This window comes from Berghia stephanieae, chromosome 3 (assembly GCF_034508935.2).
Source record: "Berghia stephanieae isolate SIO BIC M18660-M18661 chromosome 3, UCSD_Bste_1.3, whole genome shotgun sequence".
Taxonomy (NCBI): Eukaryota; Metazoa; Mollusca; class Gastropoda; order Nudibranchia; family Aeolidiidae; genus Berghia; species Berghia stephanieae.
Window position 1 is genome coordinate 68,446,668 of NC_088362.1, and position 17,500 is coordinate 68,464,167.

A 17,500-nucleotide genomic window follows, 5' to 3' on the forward strand; every position below is an offset into this window, starting at 1 on the left:
ACACGTTTCACCCAATAATTAATATATTTTCCTGTTTTCGAATTGTACACATCTAATTCTATATATATTTCTATTTTCGTTTCAGCCGACAACATCAGGCGGTCGTCCAGAGAGATCAAAAGGTTTGGTCTTAAGCCGCCACAGCCGATCTCTCCACAGACAACCGCTATCGGCCAACAAATCACTCGACTATTATTTCGTCGACAAAAACGATGACCGGAAAGCGGAAGAACAAACCAATAGCCATTGGTTGAAGGCACTCGTTTCTCAGCCGGTGGAGGAAATATTGAAGAAGTATAGAAGGAAATCGGAAGTGAAGAGAACGAGAATTATCTGGTCGAAGACATTTACTACGCCGGGGGAGCGATCCTTACTTGACGCTTGGGGTAGCAACGACAGTATGACAAGATGTCGTGTGAGAGTGAATCACATCCAATCGGCCATGGACGGCCCAAGGTTCCCGGATGGGTCAAGATCGGCCAGACGGAGAGCTATAAGACAAACGCAGAGTGAACCGCCGTTAACCCCAGCTCACAACTTAGAGTTGGTTAGCGGAAGTGTGACCCCAGCAACAATGCACAGAGATGAAGACCCCCGTCAATATCAAAATCCTTTAAGTTCACCACGGTCTCCGAGAGTTGACGACGTCCCGCAAAACACCAACAGCATGAGCCAGATAACTATCCTTTCGCCTACGGACAACTACCCACGTGTTCAGTCGTTTACTACCCAGTATTTCGCACCCAAACCAGGGATGACTGGGGCTGTCAGGGTCAAAGTCGTGTCATCTCCAGAACATCTTCCAGTTTTGTGCACACGTCATCGAGTCGCCAAATTGATCCAGAATGAAGTTGGGAGCAGAGCTGGAGTTAGTTCGGATGAAGACGTACAGAGGCAAGGATCGTGACCGACTTCAGAATCATTATATAAGTCAATGTAAATTTTGCTGCTCGAAGCTCGAAGAAATAAATAATATGAAATTGAATATAAGCTTCAATTGTATTACAAGAACAGATCAAATGAACGTTTCGGGTTTCCCCTTAATAAATAAAACAGGACAGGATGAATGAAACACTACAGGTGAATGAGATAATGTGATAGTGGCGTTGTTACGACGAATAAACAAAACATTATATATATATATATATATATATATATATATATAATATATATATATATATATATATATAATGTTTTTTATATATATAGGGCCTATATCTTGGATGGAACCTCTGTCCATATTTCATGATTTTTATGAATGTCTGGCTTTGGCAGAATTGCAAACCTATGCAAAATCAGATTTCGTAATCGATGTGAGGATGTTTGTGTAAAGAGACACATAACGTTATGCAATGACTAACTTTGAATTCATACAATGAGTGTGCAAGTTTATCTTATGAGATAAAAAGAATAAGAATTTAGATATACTTTACATTCCTTACACAATCCAACAGTGAAATTTGATTAATTTACATAACTTGTAAATGTATTATTCGATCATTGGCAGCCTGTGCAAACTGAAAAGCTGTGGTATTATATTATTGAGACAACATACCAAATGTAAGATATGTCCAAACTTTGGTCAATATTGTAAGCAATTGCATAATATCTTTTCCATTGACATTATACATGTACCAGAATTCATCTGAAATGTCAAAGCGACGGCGATATCTCTTAAGATGTTGCACGAAAAGGAATGATTGTAAAAAAGAGCATTTTCAATGCGATATTTTTTTTCTTCTAATTTTTGCTATTCATTACTTATTGTATATTTCTGAAAAATAAACATCATTTAAAATTTGATTATTATCGGATTTATACTTTTTTATTAGGTACTTAATTAAACGTCATTTTAATATAAGACAATGGCTTTAAAAAGTGTCTTCCTTTGACATTCTATGTCTGCCGTTGCTCTTTTTGGGTAGAAGTCTTTCTTGATTCGTAAATGAGTAAGAGTTGTTTTTCCCAGGTCGTTATTGGAATCATTCCTCTTGAGGAAAGCTGTTGGGTGTGAGCACCTGTGATTTTTGTTAGGATTTTTGAAAAGTTATTTTTCTTCTTTCTTTCCATACATTCTTAACAAGTATTATATACACCTCATAATTTTAGTTTTAAAATGCTTTATATTTCTCCTTCATTATCAACAATATTTGTCTTCTTCTTCTTCTTCTTCTTCTTCTTCTTCTTCTTCTTCTTCTTCTTCTTCTTCTTCTTCTTCTTCTTCTTCTTCTTCTTCTCCTCCTCCTCCTCCTCCTTCTTCTCTCTTCTTCTTCTTCTTCTTCTTCTTCTTCTTCTTCTTCTTCTTCTTCTTCTTCTTCTTCTTCTTCTTCTTCTTCTTCTTCTTCTTCTTCTTCTTCTTCTTCTTCTTCTTCTTCTTCTTCTTCTTCTTCTTCTTCTTCTTCTTCTTCTTCTTCTTCTTCTTCTTCTTCTTCTTCTTCCTCTTTCTTCTTTTTCAAATGAATTTTATACGACCCAAAATATTTCAATCTATGATGGGTCTTCTAAAAGTTATCGACGATAATTGTCGTTAAAGGTTAACCTCACAAGTATTATTCCCTCCACTGGTAATTGCCAGCTACTCATTTACCCCCTAGTCGAGTCGGGTAAAGTGCGTTATACACCTGACTGAAGGACTCAAGTTTTGCTGTCTTCATGTCCTATCTTAGAGTCTGGTGTCTCGGAGTTATAGCGCTATATAAGTTTTCAGCATTATTATTATTATTATTATTATTATTATTATTATTATTATTATTATTATTATTATTATTATTATTATTATTATTATATTATTATTATTATATTATTATATTATTATTATTATTATTATTATTATTATTATTATTATTATTATTATTATTATTATTATCTGATCACAGATTATGCTCAAAATTACTTGACTACTGATTCCTCTTTCCTTCCTTTCTTCTTTTCCTCTCACTTCTTCAGCTCCCCTTCCTCCTCTTCCTACTCCTTCCCCCCCCCCCCCCCCCATCCTCCTTGTCGTCCTCCTCCTTCTGCATCTGCTTCTTCTTCTTCTTCTTCTTCTTCTTCTTCTTCTTCTTCTTCTTCTTCTTCTTCTTCTTCTTCTTCTTCTTCTTCTCCTCCTCCTCCTCCTCCTCCTCCTCCTCCTCCTCCTCCTCCTCAAATTGTCTTCATTTAATGAATGCAAACGTGTTTCAATGTGATGGTTGTTTTATGTTTGTTCTTTAAATCATTAGCAACGTGATATAGACATAGAAACAACATTTAAGAAACATGTGTGTAATATGAACAATAATAAGGTGTTCGAATGTAAAAACAAAATGGAGATAAAATTGAAGAGAATATGCTGTATAAAATCAGGTGATCCAAACCCGATCCCGAAGTTAAAAACATTATAGCTCTTTGAGTTTTTAAATAATATTTTTCTAAAAAACATGTTGCAAATAATGGTTAACAGTTTTTGTTTCAATATTTAATAGGCATGCTTTTTAAAATAATCAAATATCCAGTTAACAGGCGCACTCTGGAAAAATGTGTATTTAGAGAAGTGCCAGGTTTGAACGTTTTTGCTAAGGTGAGGGTCACTTAAATTGATCGATATTTGAAGGACGAGTTTTATAGCCACTTTTTTTGGAGTACGGTAGTTAACTGGTTAACAATGATGGCCCACGTCATCAATATCGTATTATGTCAAGGCAAGCCAGATGCCGAAAACTGAATCAAATGTTGAAATGATCACAAATATGAAATTTCAATTTTTCGCATTTTGTGAAAAAATAAGACTCAGTATTCTATCCCTCCCTATAAATAGTAACGCGTAATATCAACTTTACAAAATAATTTGAGATGTCAGATTATCAAAGGTTAAATTTAACTAAACTTAATTTTTCAAAAATAATAGTAAATATCATTTTAGCATTTTTGAAAATGCTTTTTATTCAGAGATGACGAAATCGGAATTGACTGAAGGGTAGAATAAAAGATTTCTTACACTCGTGCGTTTTGGAAATCGAACTTTGTTCCCAACGCGCAATCGTGGGCTAATGCAGCGTCCGGAATTTCAAAAAGCAACAGTGTAAGAATCGTATATTATTTTCGAATAGAGAGCGATGGATGGCTGAAGAATGGGATTGCAACAATACTAACTAAAATGTGAAAGGGGAAACAGTACTGTAACATCCATTATTTTTTTTACCTTTTCGTAACTATCGTTATCCTTAATACAACATGAATACATCACATTGAGAAATTAGAGAGCAGACATTGGGATAAGATAAATATCTGAAAAAGTGTGTATGAAACAGTGTCAGATAAAACAAGAAAGAAAAATACAAATATTATAATCAGTCGAGGAAGACTAATTTTTAGGGATACACACTTTTTCAGATATTTAAAGCATGAATACCTAACACAAGTTAAATATTTTTGTCGATAAATTCAATTTTCATCGTCTAAATCATACGGACATAATAATATTTTGAGACGGTGGGTTACAATTATCATTTGAGAATGTTTTGGGGTTGTTTTTTTTTTTGGGGGGGGGTTAGATTTTCATCATTTGATCCAAACTATGCCACAAATAACAGTAATAAAATATACATTTTTCATTAGCATTCTACCTGCTTACTGTACTCACTACCTCACTCAGATCTTTATCTATTCCCTTGTTTAGCCATTTGGAACCACAATTATATTTCATATAGCCTGTTACGATATCCATTATGGCCTACAGCTAAGAATCTAGCTATTCATTTACAGCTGGGTCGAGTGAGATAATTGTGTATAAAGTGCTTTACCCAAAGACAGAAAGCTGGTACCAGAATTTTTTCGATTTTTGTCAGCCATCCGGCAAGTGACCATGTTCAACAACACTTGACACCGTTTAGCACTGCAACTGACGCATCGACTACGAACAGGATCGATACCAGATCCTTTGAATACTCTACCCCTGAGCAATAGGGACTTTCATTGAGAATAGGCTCACAAAATAAATAAGATACATATTATGTTTATTTGTTTGAATCCAGCAAGTGATGACGGCCGGAGATAATCCCAGTTTTTGAAAAAGTGAAATATGGACATTAACAAAGTTGTTCTTGACCCTTGGATAGGACGACCTTTAACAGCAAAGTATTTGATTTCATATTAAGATAAAACCCAGCCTCCCATTCACGGCATTGGGTCCGCTCAGATATTTCACAAAATATCTATATTCAATTAAAGGAAAAGAAACGATAAAACATTGGATAATATCAATGTGCTTGAAGCAAATAAATGTAACGTAAGTGTGAATCTGTTGATTGACATAAAAACGAGCTTTTATATAGCGCAATATTTACTAAATGTGACCTATCGTTCCAAAACCGTATTACGTCCGAATGGCGCGGGCTACGATTTAGAGACAAAATAATGAAAAATACGCAGATTTTTTTTTTCCAATATAAGAAATAGTATTTATTCTCCACCATCACGAAGAGAAAGCAATCCCAATTTTTATACTTGTGGCTATAACTTCAATTTCCGGGACCAAGTTCATCCCAACATATTTTGGAGACGGCGGGTCACAAATGTGCTAAAAGCGCTTTACAAATGTTCCTAAAACCAACAGCAACACTACACATGTACAACAAGAGATAACGCCTGTGAGACGAAATTACATTTTTTAAAATCTCGATAGGACAGACAACCAAGGACTTGGAGTTCTGACTCAATTGTCATACCACAAGACCACAGAGCCATACATTATCATTGATTCTTTCTCATCTTCCTACCTGTCAACTCACCAATGGTATAATAATGAATAAATCGGTCTAAGTTTCTCTATCTAGTATTGTTGTCGGGGTGACCCTTTTAAAGAAATATGGGATTTAAAGTCTATATTATTATAAACTTTGTTTAAATTAAAGTCTTTATTTGATGAGGGGGAATGAGGATCCTTGAACTTCGAAACAGTATTATTTCGTATTTATGATAATATTGTATTAAACAGTTTTCTTTAGCCTGTTAAGTCCGATATGTACTTCAATGAATAAATACACTGTTTCACAATTACTCCAGGCTCCAAACACTGTGCTGGAGGATTCTTCATTTCGAATTAGAAAAAAGATCTATGCTTCCCTCTAGTTTTACCCCGACATAATTGTCTCCAATATGAATATGCTACAGTCAATATACTAAGTTGCTACGAGTTGTGCACTGTAAAAAGTATATGTTTTAAACAATACTGAATATAACCACTTCAAAACGTACAATCCTTCAACCGTTGTTGCTTGCTTATAAGGGTTTTAGCCCAAAACAGAGAAGAGTTTGGAGCCCATGTCAAGTATTTCGCTATTTTTTTTAAAGCAGTTTTATTCAATTTTGTTAAAACATTTGTGGATATGTTCTAATAAGCCATAAAAGAAGCTCTCTTTGGTTTATAACTAAACTCAAATTCTCTCACTCCTTTATGAGTTCATCAAGTCGACATTTGGCAATATTGGAAATATTTTGATTGGCTGTCAAGGAAGCTCTCTTCGAAGTGGAGGAAGCTTTTCCAGAAATGACTTTCTGTATGGCCTGTTTGAATTTGGCACTCGAACTGGCCTTTCTTTGTCTCCCCTCTCTAGCCAATCTGGACGCTTTCCATGTAAAGTGAAGTGTAATGAACAGATCGTAAAGTAGTCCTACTTGGTTCCAGTCACAGGCTGACATTTCGTAGAACTGGCAGCCTAATTCTGCTGCAAGTTGTTTTCCCTGAAATGGTCGTTATATTGATAAATAAATGAATAAATGATTAATTATTTGAATAAGTAGATAAATACATTGATGAATAAATGATATTGTCTTTATTAGTTTTAAAAGAAACTTTTCCTCTAAGTTATATGTTTATTGTGAATATAAAAAGACGTTCGTTGGACACATTCATACATAAATCTATAAATTTACAACAAGGCTGATGCTGTTTTGAAAAAGAATTTCTGTCTCATATATAGACCAGCTTTAAGTATTTAAGAAATGATAGATGAATAAATGATATGAACATGTATCAAAATTTTACATTTTAGAAATATCACCATGCCAAAAGCACTTACAAATCTTTATTTATTACCCAACATGTTGTATAGAACCGAACTATTTCATACAGGTCAAGCTGCCAGATAGACGTCGTTTTTTAACTATTACTATTACACTTTCCGGCAATGCCTATGGGCAGTTACTCTTCGTGTCCCAAGTTTGAGTGTTTTGGTCAAGATAAGAGTCATCTAAATTGGTCGATATTTGAAGGTCGACTATTCTGGTCAAATTTTTTACGTGTGTTTTTATTATTTTCTTTTTTAAGAATTCGACAGGATTGAGACGATGTATAACAAATAATGATTTCATTACCTGATTGGCTGATACCTGCCTGTGGTATACCAGGTCATTTTTGTTGCCGACAACCACACAGCACAATGAAGAGGATCTACGCGTGGTTTCCACGAGCCTCCCCAATCGGTGGACCTCCTCGAAACTGGCCCACTCAGTAATGGAATACACGAAGATAAAACAGTCGCCCCACAGCGCATAACTGTCTTTCCATTCTGTCGTTATCTGTTGAGTTTGGATATAAATAGCGGCTATCATCCTGTAAGGCCTCGGTGAAAAAAAAATGGGTCTAGGCAGTGGCTAAATGTAAATATATATTAAAAAATCTGAGGATAAGATAGACTGCCAGGTAGAGCGCTAAATATGACCTTTCATTGATGATGATGATGATGATGATGATGATGATGATGATGATGATGATGATGATGGTGGTGGTGGTGGTGGTGGTGGTGATGGTGCTGGTGATGGTGGTGCTGGTGGTGCTGGTTCTGGTGTTGGTGAGATCGAAATAGTGATGATGATGATGATGATGATGATGATGATGATGATGATGATGATGATGATGGTGGTAGTGGTGGTGGTGGTGGTGGCGGTGGTGGTGGTGGTGGTGGTGGTGGTGGTGGTGCTGGTGGTGTTGGTGGTGGTGCTGGTGGTGGTGCTAGTGCTGGTGCTGGTGTTGGTGAGATGGAAATAGTGATAATGATGATGATGATGATGATGATGATGATGATGATGATGATGATGATGATGATGATGATGATAATGATGACGGTGATGATGTTGATGCTGCTGCTGCTGCTGATGATGATGATGATGATGATGATGATGATGATGATGGTGGTGGTAGTGGTGGTGGTGGTGGTGGTGGTGGTGGTGGTGGTGGTGGTGGTGGTGCTGGTGGTGGTGCTGGTGGTGTTGGTGGTGGTGCTGGTGGTGGTGCTAGTGCTGGTGCTGGTGTTGGTGAGATGGAAATAGTGATGATAATGATGATGATGATGATGATGATGATGATGATGACGGTGATGATGTTGATGCTGCTGCTGCTGCTGATGATGATGATGATGATGATGATGATGATGATGATGATGATGATGATGATGATGATGATGATGATGATGATGATAATAATGGTTGTGGTGGTGTTGATGGTGGTGATGGTGGTGGTGGTGATAATGAGGATGATAACTAACCTGCCCAGCAGTGTCCAGAATGTCCAGTCTAATATCGTCGTCATCTGACGTTGTAGAATTATAGCGGTAAATTCGCTCTGAAATCAAAAATGACTAATAATTATTTAATGAATATATCATGATATAAAGCCATAAAATAGATTTTAAAAACAAGCATTTTCTTTTTCATCTTTATCTTAAATCGTCATCTTCTTATTATTCTTCTTCTTCTTCTTCTTCTTCTTCTTCTTCTTCTTCTTCTTCTTCTTCTTCTTCTTCTTCTTCTTCCTTCTTCTTCTTCTTCTTCTTCTTTTCTTCTTCTTCTTCTTTTCTTCTTTTCTTCTCTTCTTCTTCTTCTTCTTCTTCTTCTTCTTCTTTCTTCTTCTTCTTCTTCTTCTTCTTCTTCTTCTTCTTCTTCTTCTTTTCTTCTTCTTCTTCTTCTTCTTCTTCTTCTTCTTCTTCTTCTTCTTCTTCTTCTCTTCTTCTTTTCTTCCTTCTTCTTCTTCTTCTTCTTCTTCTTCTTCTTCTTCTTTCTTCTTCTTCTTCTTCTTCTTCTTCTTCTTCTTCTTCTTCTTCTTCTTCTTCTTCTTCTTCTTCTTCTTCTTCTTCTTCTTCTTCTTCTTCTTCTCTTCTTCTTCTTCTTCTTCTTCTTCTTCTTCTTCTTCTTCTTTCTTCTTCTTCTCTTCTTCTTCTTCTTCTTCTTCTTCTTCTTCTTCTTCTTCTTCTTCTTCTTCTTCTTCTTCTTCTTCTTCTTCTTCTTCTCTTCTTCTTCTTCTTCTTCTTCTTCTTCTTCTTCTTCTTCTTCTTCTTCTTCTTCTTCTTCTTCTTCTTCTTCTTCTTCTTCTTCTTCTTCTTCTTCTTCTTCTTCTTCTTCTTTCTTCTTCTTCTTCTTCTTCTTCTTCTTCTTCTTCTTCTTCTTCTTCTTCTCCTTCTTCTTCTTCTTCTTCTTCTTCTTCTTCTTCCTTCTTCTTCTTCTTCTCTTCTTCTTCTTCTTCTCTCTTCTTTTCTTCTTCTTTCTTCTTCTTCTTCTTCTTCTTCTTCTTCTTCTTCTTCTCTTCTTTCTTCTTCTTCTTCTTCTTCTTCTCTTCTTCTTCTTCTTCTTCTTCTTCTTCTCCTTCTTCTTCTTCTTTTCTTTCTTCTTCCTTCTTTCTTCTCTTCTTCTTCTTCTTCTTCTTCTTCTTCTTCTCTTCTCTTCTTCTTCTTCTTCTTCTTCTTCTTCTTCTTCTTCCTTCTTCTTCTTCTTCTTCTTCTTCTTCTTCTTCTTCTTTCTTCTTCTTCTTCTTCTCTTCTTCTTCTTTCTTCTCTTCTTCTTCTTCTTCTTCTTCTTCTTCTTCTCTTCTTCTTCTTCTTCTTCTCTTCTTCTTCTTCTTCTTCTTTCTTCTTCTTCTTCTTTCTTCTTCTTCTTCTTCTTTTCTTCTTCTTCTTTCTTCTTCTTCTTCTTCTTCTTCTTCTTCTTTCTTCTTCTTCTTCTTCTCTTCTTTCTTCTTCTTCTTCTTCTTCCTTCTTCTTCTTCTTCTCTTCTTCTTCTTCTTCTTCTCTTCTTCTTCTTCTTTCTTCTTCTTCTTCTTCTTCTTCTTCTTCTTCTCTTCTTCTTCTTCTTCTTCTTCTTTCTTCTTCTTCTTCTTCTTCTTCTTCTTCTTCTTCTTCTTCTTCTTCCTTCTTCTCTTCTCTCTTCTTCTTCTTCCTTCTTCTTCTTCTTCTTCTTTCTTCTTCTTCTTCTTCTTCTCTTCTTCTTCTTCTTCTTCTTCTTCTTCTTCTTCTTCTTCTTCTTCTTCTTCTTCTTCTTCTTCTTCTTCTTCTTCTTCTTCTTCTTCTTCCTTCTTCTTGTATCCAACAAACTACAGTCTACCCAATAATTGGGTACATGGGCCATTTTGATTTGGTAGGAAGTAATTTTTATTCGATTCAGATCCTATCATGATAACAAACAAATTTACACTGCTCTACACTATATAAATCGGATTAAAGTCAAGCTTTATGGCTTGAGTAATGATTGAATATAGCGCTGTTTTATATATCATAACTTGTTTTCATTGTTAGTATTGTGTAAACGTATTAACCGAAAAATATTGATATATCTGCTTCAAAGTACTGAACTTCGGACGTTTCGGACTCAAGGGCTCTTCATTAGCCATAGACTAAAACAAATACAATTGAACCTTTGCGATTTTTAATAACACTCTAACCAGTGACACTGCCGAACTATGGAAAACATGTATTTTTTTTTTTTAACTTACAGAAAACCCGTCCTTCAAATATCGATCAATTTAAGCACCCTCAAAAACTCTTGGCAAATGCATGTAATTTTGGGACTTTGAATTGGAGATGCTGATTCCCCTCTCCAGATGAGGACTAGAACATTTCATTTACTTTAATGTTGAGTACAAGGAAGAAGGTAATGTTTAACTATGCCACATAGAACCCAATAATAATGTCATGCTAATAGTCTTCAACAGTCGTAACGTCACTTCCTTCCTAATGACGTATGGTAACTTAGTAACACTGGCTCTAAACTATCTGAACAATGGCGGACGCCGTATGAAATATTTCTCCGGCGAACTTAAACGCGTATCCAGAGGAGAAAAAAACCCATCTATTTGATCATGTTTTGACTTTTACACATTCTGATCACAATGCATATGAAAAGGGAATGAAAAATTCTAGCCAGCATGAAGAATAAAAAGTAATGATTTTCTTTGTTTAGAACCAAGATGGCCGCCGTTGCCGGGCGCGTGACATCAGACTACTGAATCCAATTGTCGCCTATTGACGTCAGTCGTGGGTTATTTTAAAAGTTGTGAATAGACTAAAACGTTCTGGGAATATCAGCATCTAAATAACACAATGTATCTATTTTGGCCTGCTTTTACAGGTGCCACCAACATATACTAACAATAGAAGAATTCTGGCCTAGATAGCTAGATCCTGGTTGAATCAGACGTTAGGGATTGCAAAACATTCCCATTCAATTATGACAGAAATGGATGTTCCTTTGAATAGATAATATACCATTCTTTCATCTCTTTATATTTATTAAACGAGTTATTTTTATCGTGCCTAATAACACAACGAGCTTGCGATCATGTGCTATTGCACGATAAAAATATAACGAAATGATATCCAACATTTTAAAGGTGTTAAAAACCTTAAACGTCCACATGTCTACGTCAATTAAATTGAAGTTCCCATTCGATCGGGCTACATTATTATTCAAAGGTTTTAAACAGGAAACCAGATTGTCACTTTTTTTAAAGTCTCGCTAGAATTATGATTTAATAATACATTTAAAATCCTTTTCATTTTGGAATTTTACTTTTTCTTTTGACATTTGTTGCAGAGTAAAAATCCTTTTTTTAATCATATATAGCAACTGTCAAAACCAACCCAGGTGACAAACGGGCATTACCCTGAATAAACACAGTTTTCAATTTTTGGCCAGATAACTCGTCCTTCAAAAATCGATTGATTAGTATGACCCCCATTTTGTCAAAAACATTCAAACCCAGGAATTCAAATGGCTTCCTTGAAGTATCAGATTTGATAGTTTCGGACAAGCTGAGGATCGTATTAATTCTAATCGATCGATATTTAAAGGACGAGTTTTCTGGCCTAAATATTTTTTAAAAGTGTGTATCCAGAGTATGGCAGAAATAATTACATGACGGATGCTTCAAGTATGACACTATGTTCCACACAACAAACGACGATAGAATCAAAACCTATCTAAAAAGGCTTTGGAGAACCGGATTTTTAAGTACCATTTGCTAAACCTTGGCAGTAAGCTATAAAGGCTCTGACTAAACTTTGGTTAAAACATGGTAAATCTCATAAGAACAAATCGTGAATTTTATCATAAGGGATGGGATGGAAATGGGGTGAAAATTTTCATTATTATTCCCCTTTATGTTTTGAAAACAAACCCGATTTTACGATATCATAATAGCAATACAATTATGAGATATCCCTATTAAATTATTTTTTGTAAAGATAATAAAAGTTGTTAAGAATTTATCCCTGGGAAACATCAAGTTGTAAGCAAAATGATAATTTATAAAATTGGCATTTAAACTACAATGATAATTATTTACGTCAAACCTTCAAATTCTTAATAATTGGTGTAAAAAAGGGATACATTTTGATAATAAATAACAGGGATCAGGCCATTAGGGGGTTGTAATACAAGTAATCTTGAATTCCTGCGTTTGAAATGTCAAACTCGTTCCCAGTGAGCGCTCCAACTCGAATACGATATTAGTGCTGGACAATTCACAACATGACCAAAACTTGGGTTTGACCGATTGTGCCAGCAACTTAAGCAGCGTTGTATTTGTCCAAAAATTATACAAGTGCTTAACAGGCTGCACGTCAAATTAAATGCAAACTGTCCCATTATCAGGAAATTGAAAATTGTATTGGATAAGTGCTGAACAAAAGCAATCTCTATCTCTCTCTCTTTCTCTCTCTCTCTCTCTCTCTCTCTCTCTCTCTCTCTCTCTCTCTCTCTCTCTCTCTTCTATCTCTATCTCTCTATCTATCCATCTATCCATCCATCTATCTATCTATCTATCTCTCTCTCTATCTATCCATCTATCCATCCATCTATCTATCGATCCATCTATCCATCCTTCTATCTATCTATCTATCTATCCATCTATCCATCCATCTATCTCTCTATCTATCCATCTATGCATCCATCTATGCATCCATCTATCTATCTATCTATCTATCTATCCATCTATCCATCCATCGATCTATCTATCTATCTATCTATCTATCTATCTATTTATCTATCTATCTATCGACCAAAGAGATGCAGGAGTATCGAAGCAACCAAAACTAATATTAATGCGAGTGGGTTTTTTTTAACTTCATAAAATTATATGCCCTAATAAAAAAATAATCGAGTAATTTTAAGAATGACAAGCCTATATATATATATATATATTATATATATATATATATATATATATATATATATATATATATATAAGGCTTGTAATTATTAATATAATATATATATATTATATATATATATATATATATATATATATATATATATATATATATATATACTTACCTAGTGTTGGGCAGTATTCACCGATAAACCTTTTGGTCAGGAACCGCACTGTCAGAGCTGTAGAAGACATATCGGATATAATTATAGCACTTTAATAATAGACCCCAGACAACGGCTAATTAGCCATGAACATTGCTTACGTGATGGCTGTTTGTGTTGGTGTGTATTAAGTTATTATTTTGTAATTAACATCTTCGCCGGATCACTAAGATCCCATAAATATATTCCAACGAGGTCTACAGTACAGTCGTTATCTCATTGGCAGTGGCGTGGCATATTTACAGTATAAAGTGGTGCCAGAATCAGAAGAGAACGAGTGAAAACATGCTATATTTGTAAATACAAAAGAAGAAAAAAAAAACAAATAAAGAAAATACTTACTCAAATAAGTAAGAGGCGGTATAAACCATTTCTCAGTTTTATTTTTTAAAATGCTGTAATCCATTTTTAAAAGATGGATGTGGTGCCAGGCACCAAATCAACCAATATGGCTACGGCCCTGCTCATTGATCGACCCAACTGTGTGTCTTTGCAGCGTGTCATGAGGTAAAGTTGTTTCTCTATGGTTGGAGTACTGATACCTCAGTGATAGAACACTTGCCCCGTAAACAAAGGGTATCAAGTCCATCCCGGATGCGGTCATGATTCCCCCGACCAGCCCACCAGGGTGATAGATCTGTTTGCTCTGGCGTATAGTACTAACGATAGACCATGCTCTTTACTCACAATCTTTCACCATACTCAGATGTGAAATGAGTACCTAGCCATTAACAGCGTCGTATTTGTCGAAAAAGAAATAATTGTAATAATATCGCCTAACGGGGGTCATGTCTCGTCCTACATGTTAAGACTTGCTGCTGGCTAAGGACCCCTTGTAAAGCTCTTTGAGCACGTTTAGTGGATAGTAAGGAAAGATAAGAATGAATACTTGGCAAGTTGTAGAAAAATACCTGGTAAACGCGCCCGGGGGAGACAAAGAAAAACACTCATAGACCAACTGAAGGGCTTCACCAACCTAACAATCCAAGAGCTGTTTGAAAAAGCAAGAGACAGGGAGGAATGGAGAGAGATAATTCATGCAGTATCCGAAGCCTGGACCAGGCATGGAACCTAGAAGAAGAAGAAGTGGATATGACCCTATATGAATGCTTAAGTTTGAGTCTTGGGAGAGGCTCTTTACCCACATTCTCTCATCGCATTCAGGTGAAAAATTAGTACCGCACCTTCCTGGTAACAGTATTATTTCTGTCGGGAAAAAAAATTACAATAGCGCCTTAAAAAATTGTCACGTGTTACCCTAATTGTCAAATGCTCTTATTTGCTTGGGTCCCTTATAAAGCACTTTATAAGACGACTGCCAAAAGAAGTTGGATAGACAGTTAGTTGTGTTCAATTGTTCAACCAATGAGTTCACTTGAGCATTACCAAGAACAACTCCATTTTCACTTTCTTTTGGTTATCGTTGCCTTGTATTGTGATGTAATTCTGTGACTATGGCAGGTTACACATTAACTAAGGCTACGGTCAAGTTGTGAGTTTACAAAGTCTACGGTAAGGTTACGAGTTTACGAATGGTGCAGTCAGCATACGATTTTACTAAGGCTACGGCCAGGCTGTGAGTTTACAAAGGTTACGTATGGTTACGAGTTTACGAATAGTGCAGTCAGCATACGATTTTACGAAGGTTACGGTCAGGCTATGCGTCTATGAATGCCATAGATTGACTCACCTGTCTTCCCTACTCCTGGGCTGCCAAGAACGACAATCCTGCATATTCCATCCCTGGGGTCGAATGGCTGGGAGGGTTTCATGTACCGACTCCCGTTCATCCTTAGACCTCCAAGATTTCCAAATCAACCAACATCGAAGACAGATTAGAATTTATTGCCTCTCTGTATGACAAGAATAGATGATAACAAAGACAGCTGGCAATCAATTCATATGTAGGAGAGCGCATGAAAGATGTTCCTTGGCATGCATCCGTTGTATGTTTTTCACAGCTTTGTTCGAGATTGATCGTATTTTTAAAAGGCATAGCAGCATGCACATCGACATGCCACACGGTACTTTATGCAAATAAGACACGACACGTGAGAAATGGTTTTCTCAATAAAACCTAAGAACTTCATCTTGTCCTCATATTTTTTTTTAAATATATAAATTAAGCTTTTAGATTCTAATCAATCCAACCCGAAATGATACCGTTTTAAGGCAATACGTCACATATAAAGCACCAACATTTCATATCGTATGCTTTGATACCTGTCCCAACAATCCCGGCGCCCCAAATTATGAGGAAGAACTCAACAATGTAAAAAAAAAAACAAAACAAAGCTTCAGAAACTAACCAGAAAAGCCACAAACCTACCAAGCGAGATTAAAGAGGTGAGCAACACGCTCTATGGTAGCCAGAACGCCTGACTTACCAACCTGTGATCGCTAAACAGAGAGTGTCGATAGCCATCCTCTATTTGCCTCAGGAAAACGAGTCAATGCCATCAAAGCAATGAAAACATGTTACCAGTTTTATGTACGTTATTATTGTGCGTCAGAATGTTATGACGTCAACTATGGTTATCTAACAAATAATACATATCAATAAACACAAATTGAAATGTTGCAATCTCCCTGAACAACTGAAAATCACTTTCATTGCGTCAAATATCTATTTCTGGTATTTGGTCTGGTATTTTGTCTAATTCTATTTCTGAATAAGAAGAGTGTCTCGACAAAATTTAGAATAGCCATTTAAAAAAAATGTTTTTACGTCCTGTAATGGTCTGCCAATCTAGATTATGAAACGTCATTGAGTCACATTTGGCTATTTTGATTCAAGCAATCACATCATAGAAAGAGAATATTAATTTCGAAACAACACGTTTTCAGACAGAAGGACATGGAAAAGTGGAATAGATTGCCTGTAACCCTATGACTTTATCCAATGGGGATATATTAAACATATTGTTGGGTTTTTTTTCTCTCAGAGACCATACCAGATGCTGGGACGTCTACCGTAAAAGTAAGAGTTGTTATTGAATCACTTGCGCCACGAAAGCTACAAAACACACGGAAAGAACTTGAAAATAAGTTGTATTTGCTTGTAGGTTGCCGTGGCAACCGTTAATGGTTAAATGGGTAATATTCCCATAGTATGTAAGCTATCTTTAGCTGAAAAATCTGTCTCTGTCGGAGCCCGAAAAGTATGGAATAGATTAGATAACGAAATCAAAAACGTCCCCGAGCTCAGTGATTCTCGGAAACTTTTGAAAACATTCCTATCCAGACAGGCTTTTGAGTAGTAATAGTATTCGTGTTTTGTGTTACCTATTGTCTTTGTATTGTCTTTGTATGTGTAGCGCCGTCTGAGGCACATATAAGTATAGCTGTCCATTCAATGACGCGATTAACTCAAAATTTATTATTCAAGTGTTGAATAAAATATGAACTCAGTTTCTATTGTCTTAATAAATGATACATTTTTGACTTCGCAAGAAAACTCCACGGAGATTTTCATTTGGGCACGGAGAGAAATATTTTTATGCATTTAATATCCAATATATTTCGCTCACTTAACGTAGTATTCTTTCCCAATGCGAAGAACGAATATGGTTCATATGAATTTTAATAAATTGACTGTATTCAATATATAAGAGAACTGGTACCTATTAAATGCATGTACTCCCACCTCATTGTCATACTCGCTTACCGGAAGATCGACCTACCGCCCATGCGCTAAAAATGATGGCGTCTGTTTTCGATTAGATTTGACGAAACAAATTTGATTTTTCGATCAAATCATCACGATGTCTACTACTACTACTACTACTACTACTACTACTACTACTACTACTACTACTACTACTACTACTACTACTACTACTACTACTACTACTACTACTACTACTACTACTACTACTACTACTAC

At 35.8% G+C, this 17,500-nt stretch overlaps 2 protein-coding genes across 4 annotated transcripts in view; one reads left to right on the plus strand and one right to left on the minus strand.

Moving 5' to 3' along the window:
* The window catches only part of LOC144969632 (uncharacterized), a 16,574-nt gene extending 15,448 nt beyond the window's left edge, over positions 1-1,126 (plus strand). For all 3 annotated transcript variants that reach the window (XM_078908772.1, XM_078908773.1, XM_078908774.1), the window contains one exon: positions 86-1,126. In XM_078908772.1, coding sequence (XP_078764898.1) covers positions 86-907 — 822 coding nt within the window. In that variant the 3' untranslated portion in view covers positions 908-1,126. The remainder of the gene's footprint in view (positions 1-85) is intronic.
* Positions 1,127-3,180: 2,054 nt separating this feature from the next.
* LOC144968290 (ras-related and estrogen-regulated growth inhibitor-like) overlaps positions 3,181-17,500 on the minus strand; it is a 55,520-nt gene continuing 41,200 nt past the window's right edge. Inside the window, exons 2-6 of the mRNA XM_078906503.1 lie at positions 15,305-15,467; positions 13,576-13,632; positions 8,520-8,596; positions 7,351-7,554; positions 3,181-6,717 (exon numbers count right to left, since the gene is read on the minus strand). Coding sequence (XP_078762629.1) covers positions 6,421-6,717; positions 7,351-7,554; positions 8,520-8,596; positions 13,576-13,632; positions 15,305-15,404 — 735 coding nt within the window. The 5' untranslated portion in view covers positions 15,405-15,467 and the 3' untranslated portion in view covers positions 3,181-6,420. The remainder of the gene's footprint in view (positions 6,718-7,350; positions 7,555-8,519; positions 8,597-13,575; positions 13,633-15,304; positions 15,468-17,500) is intronic.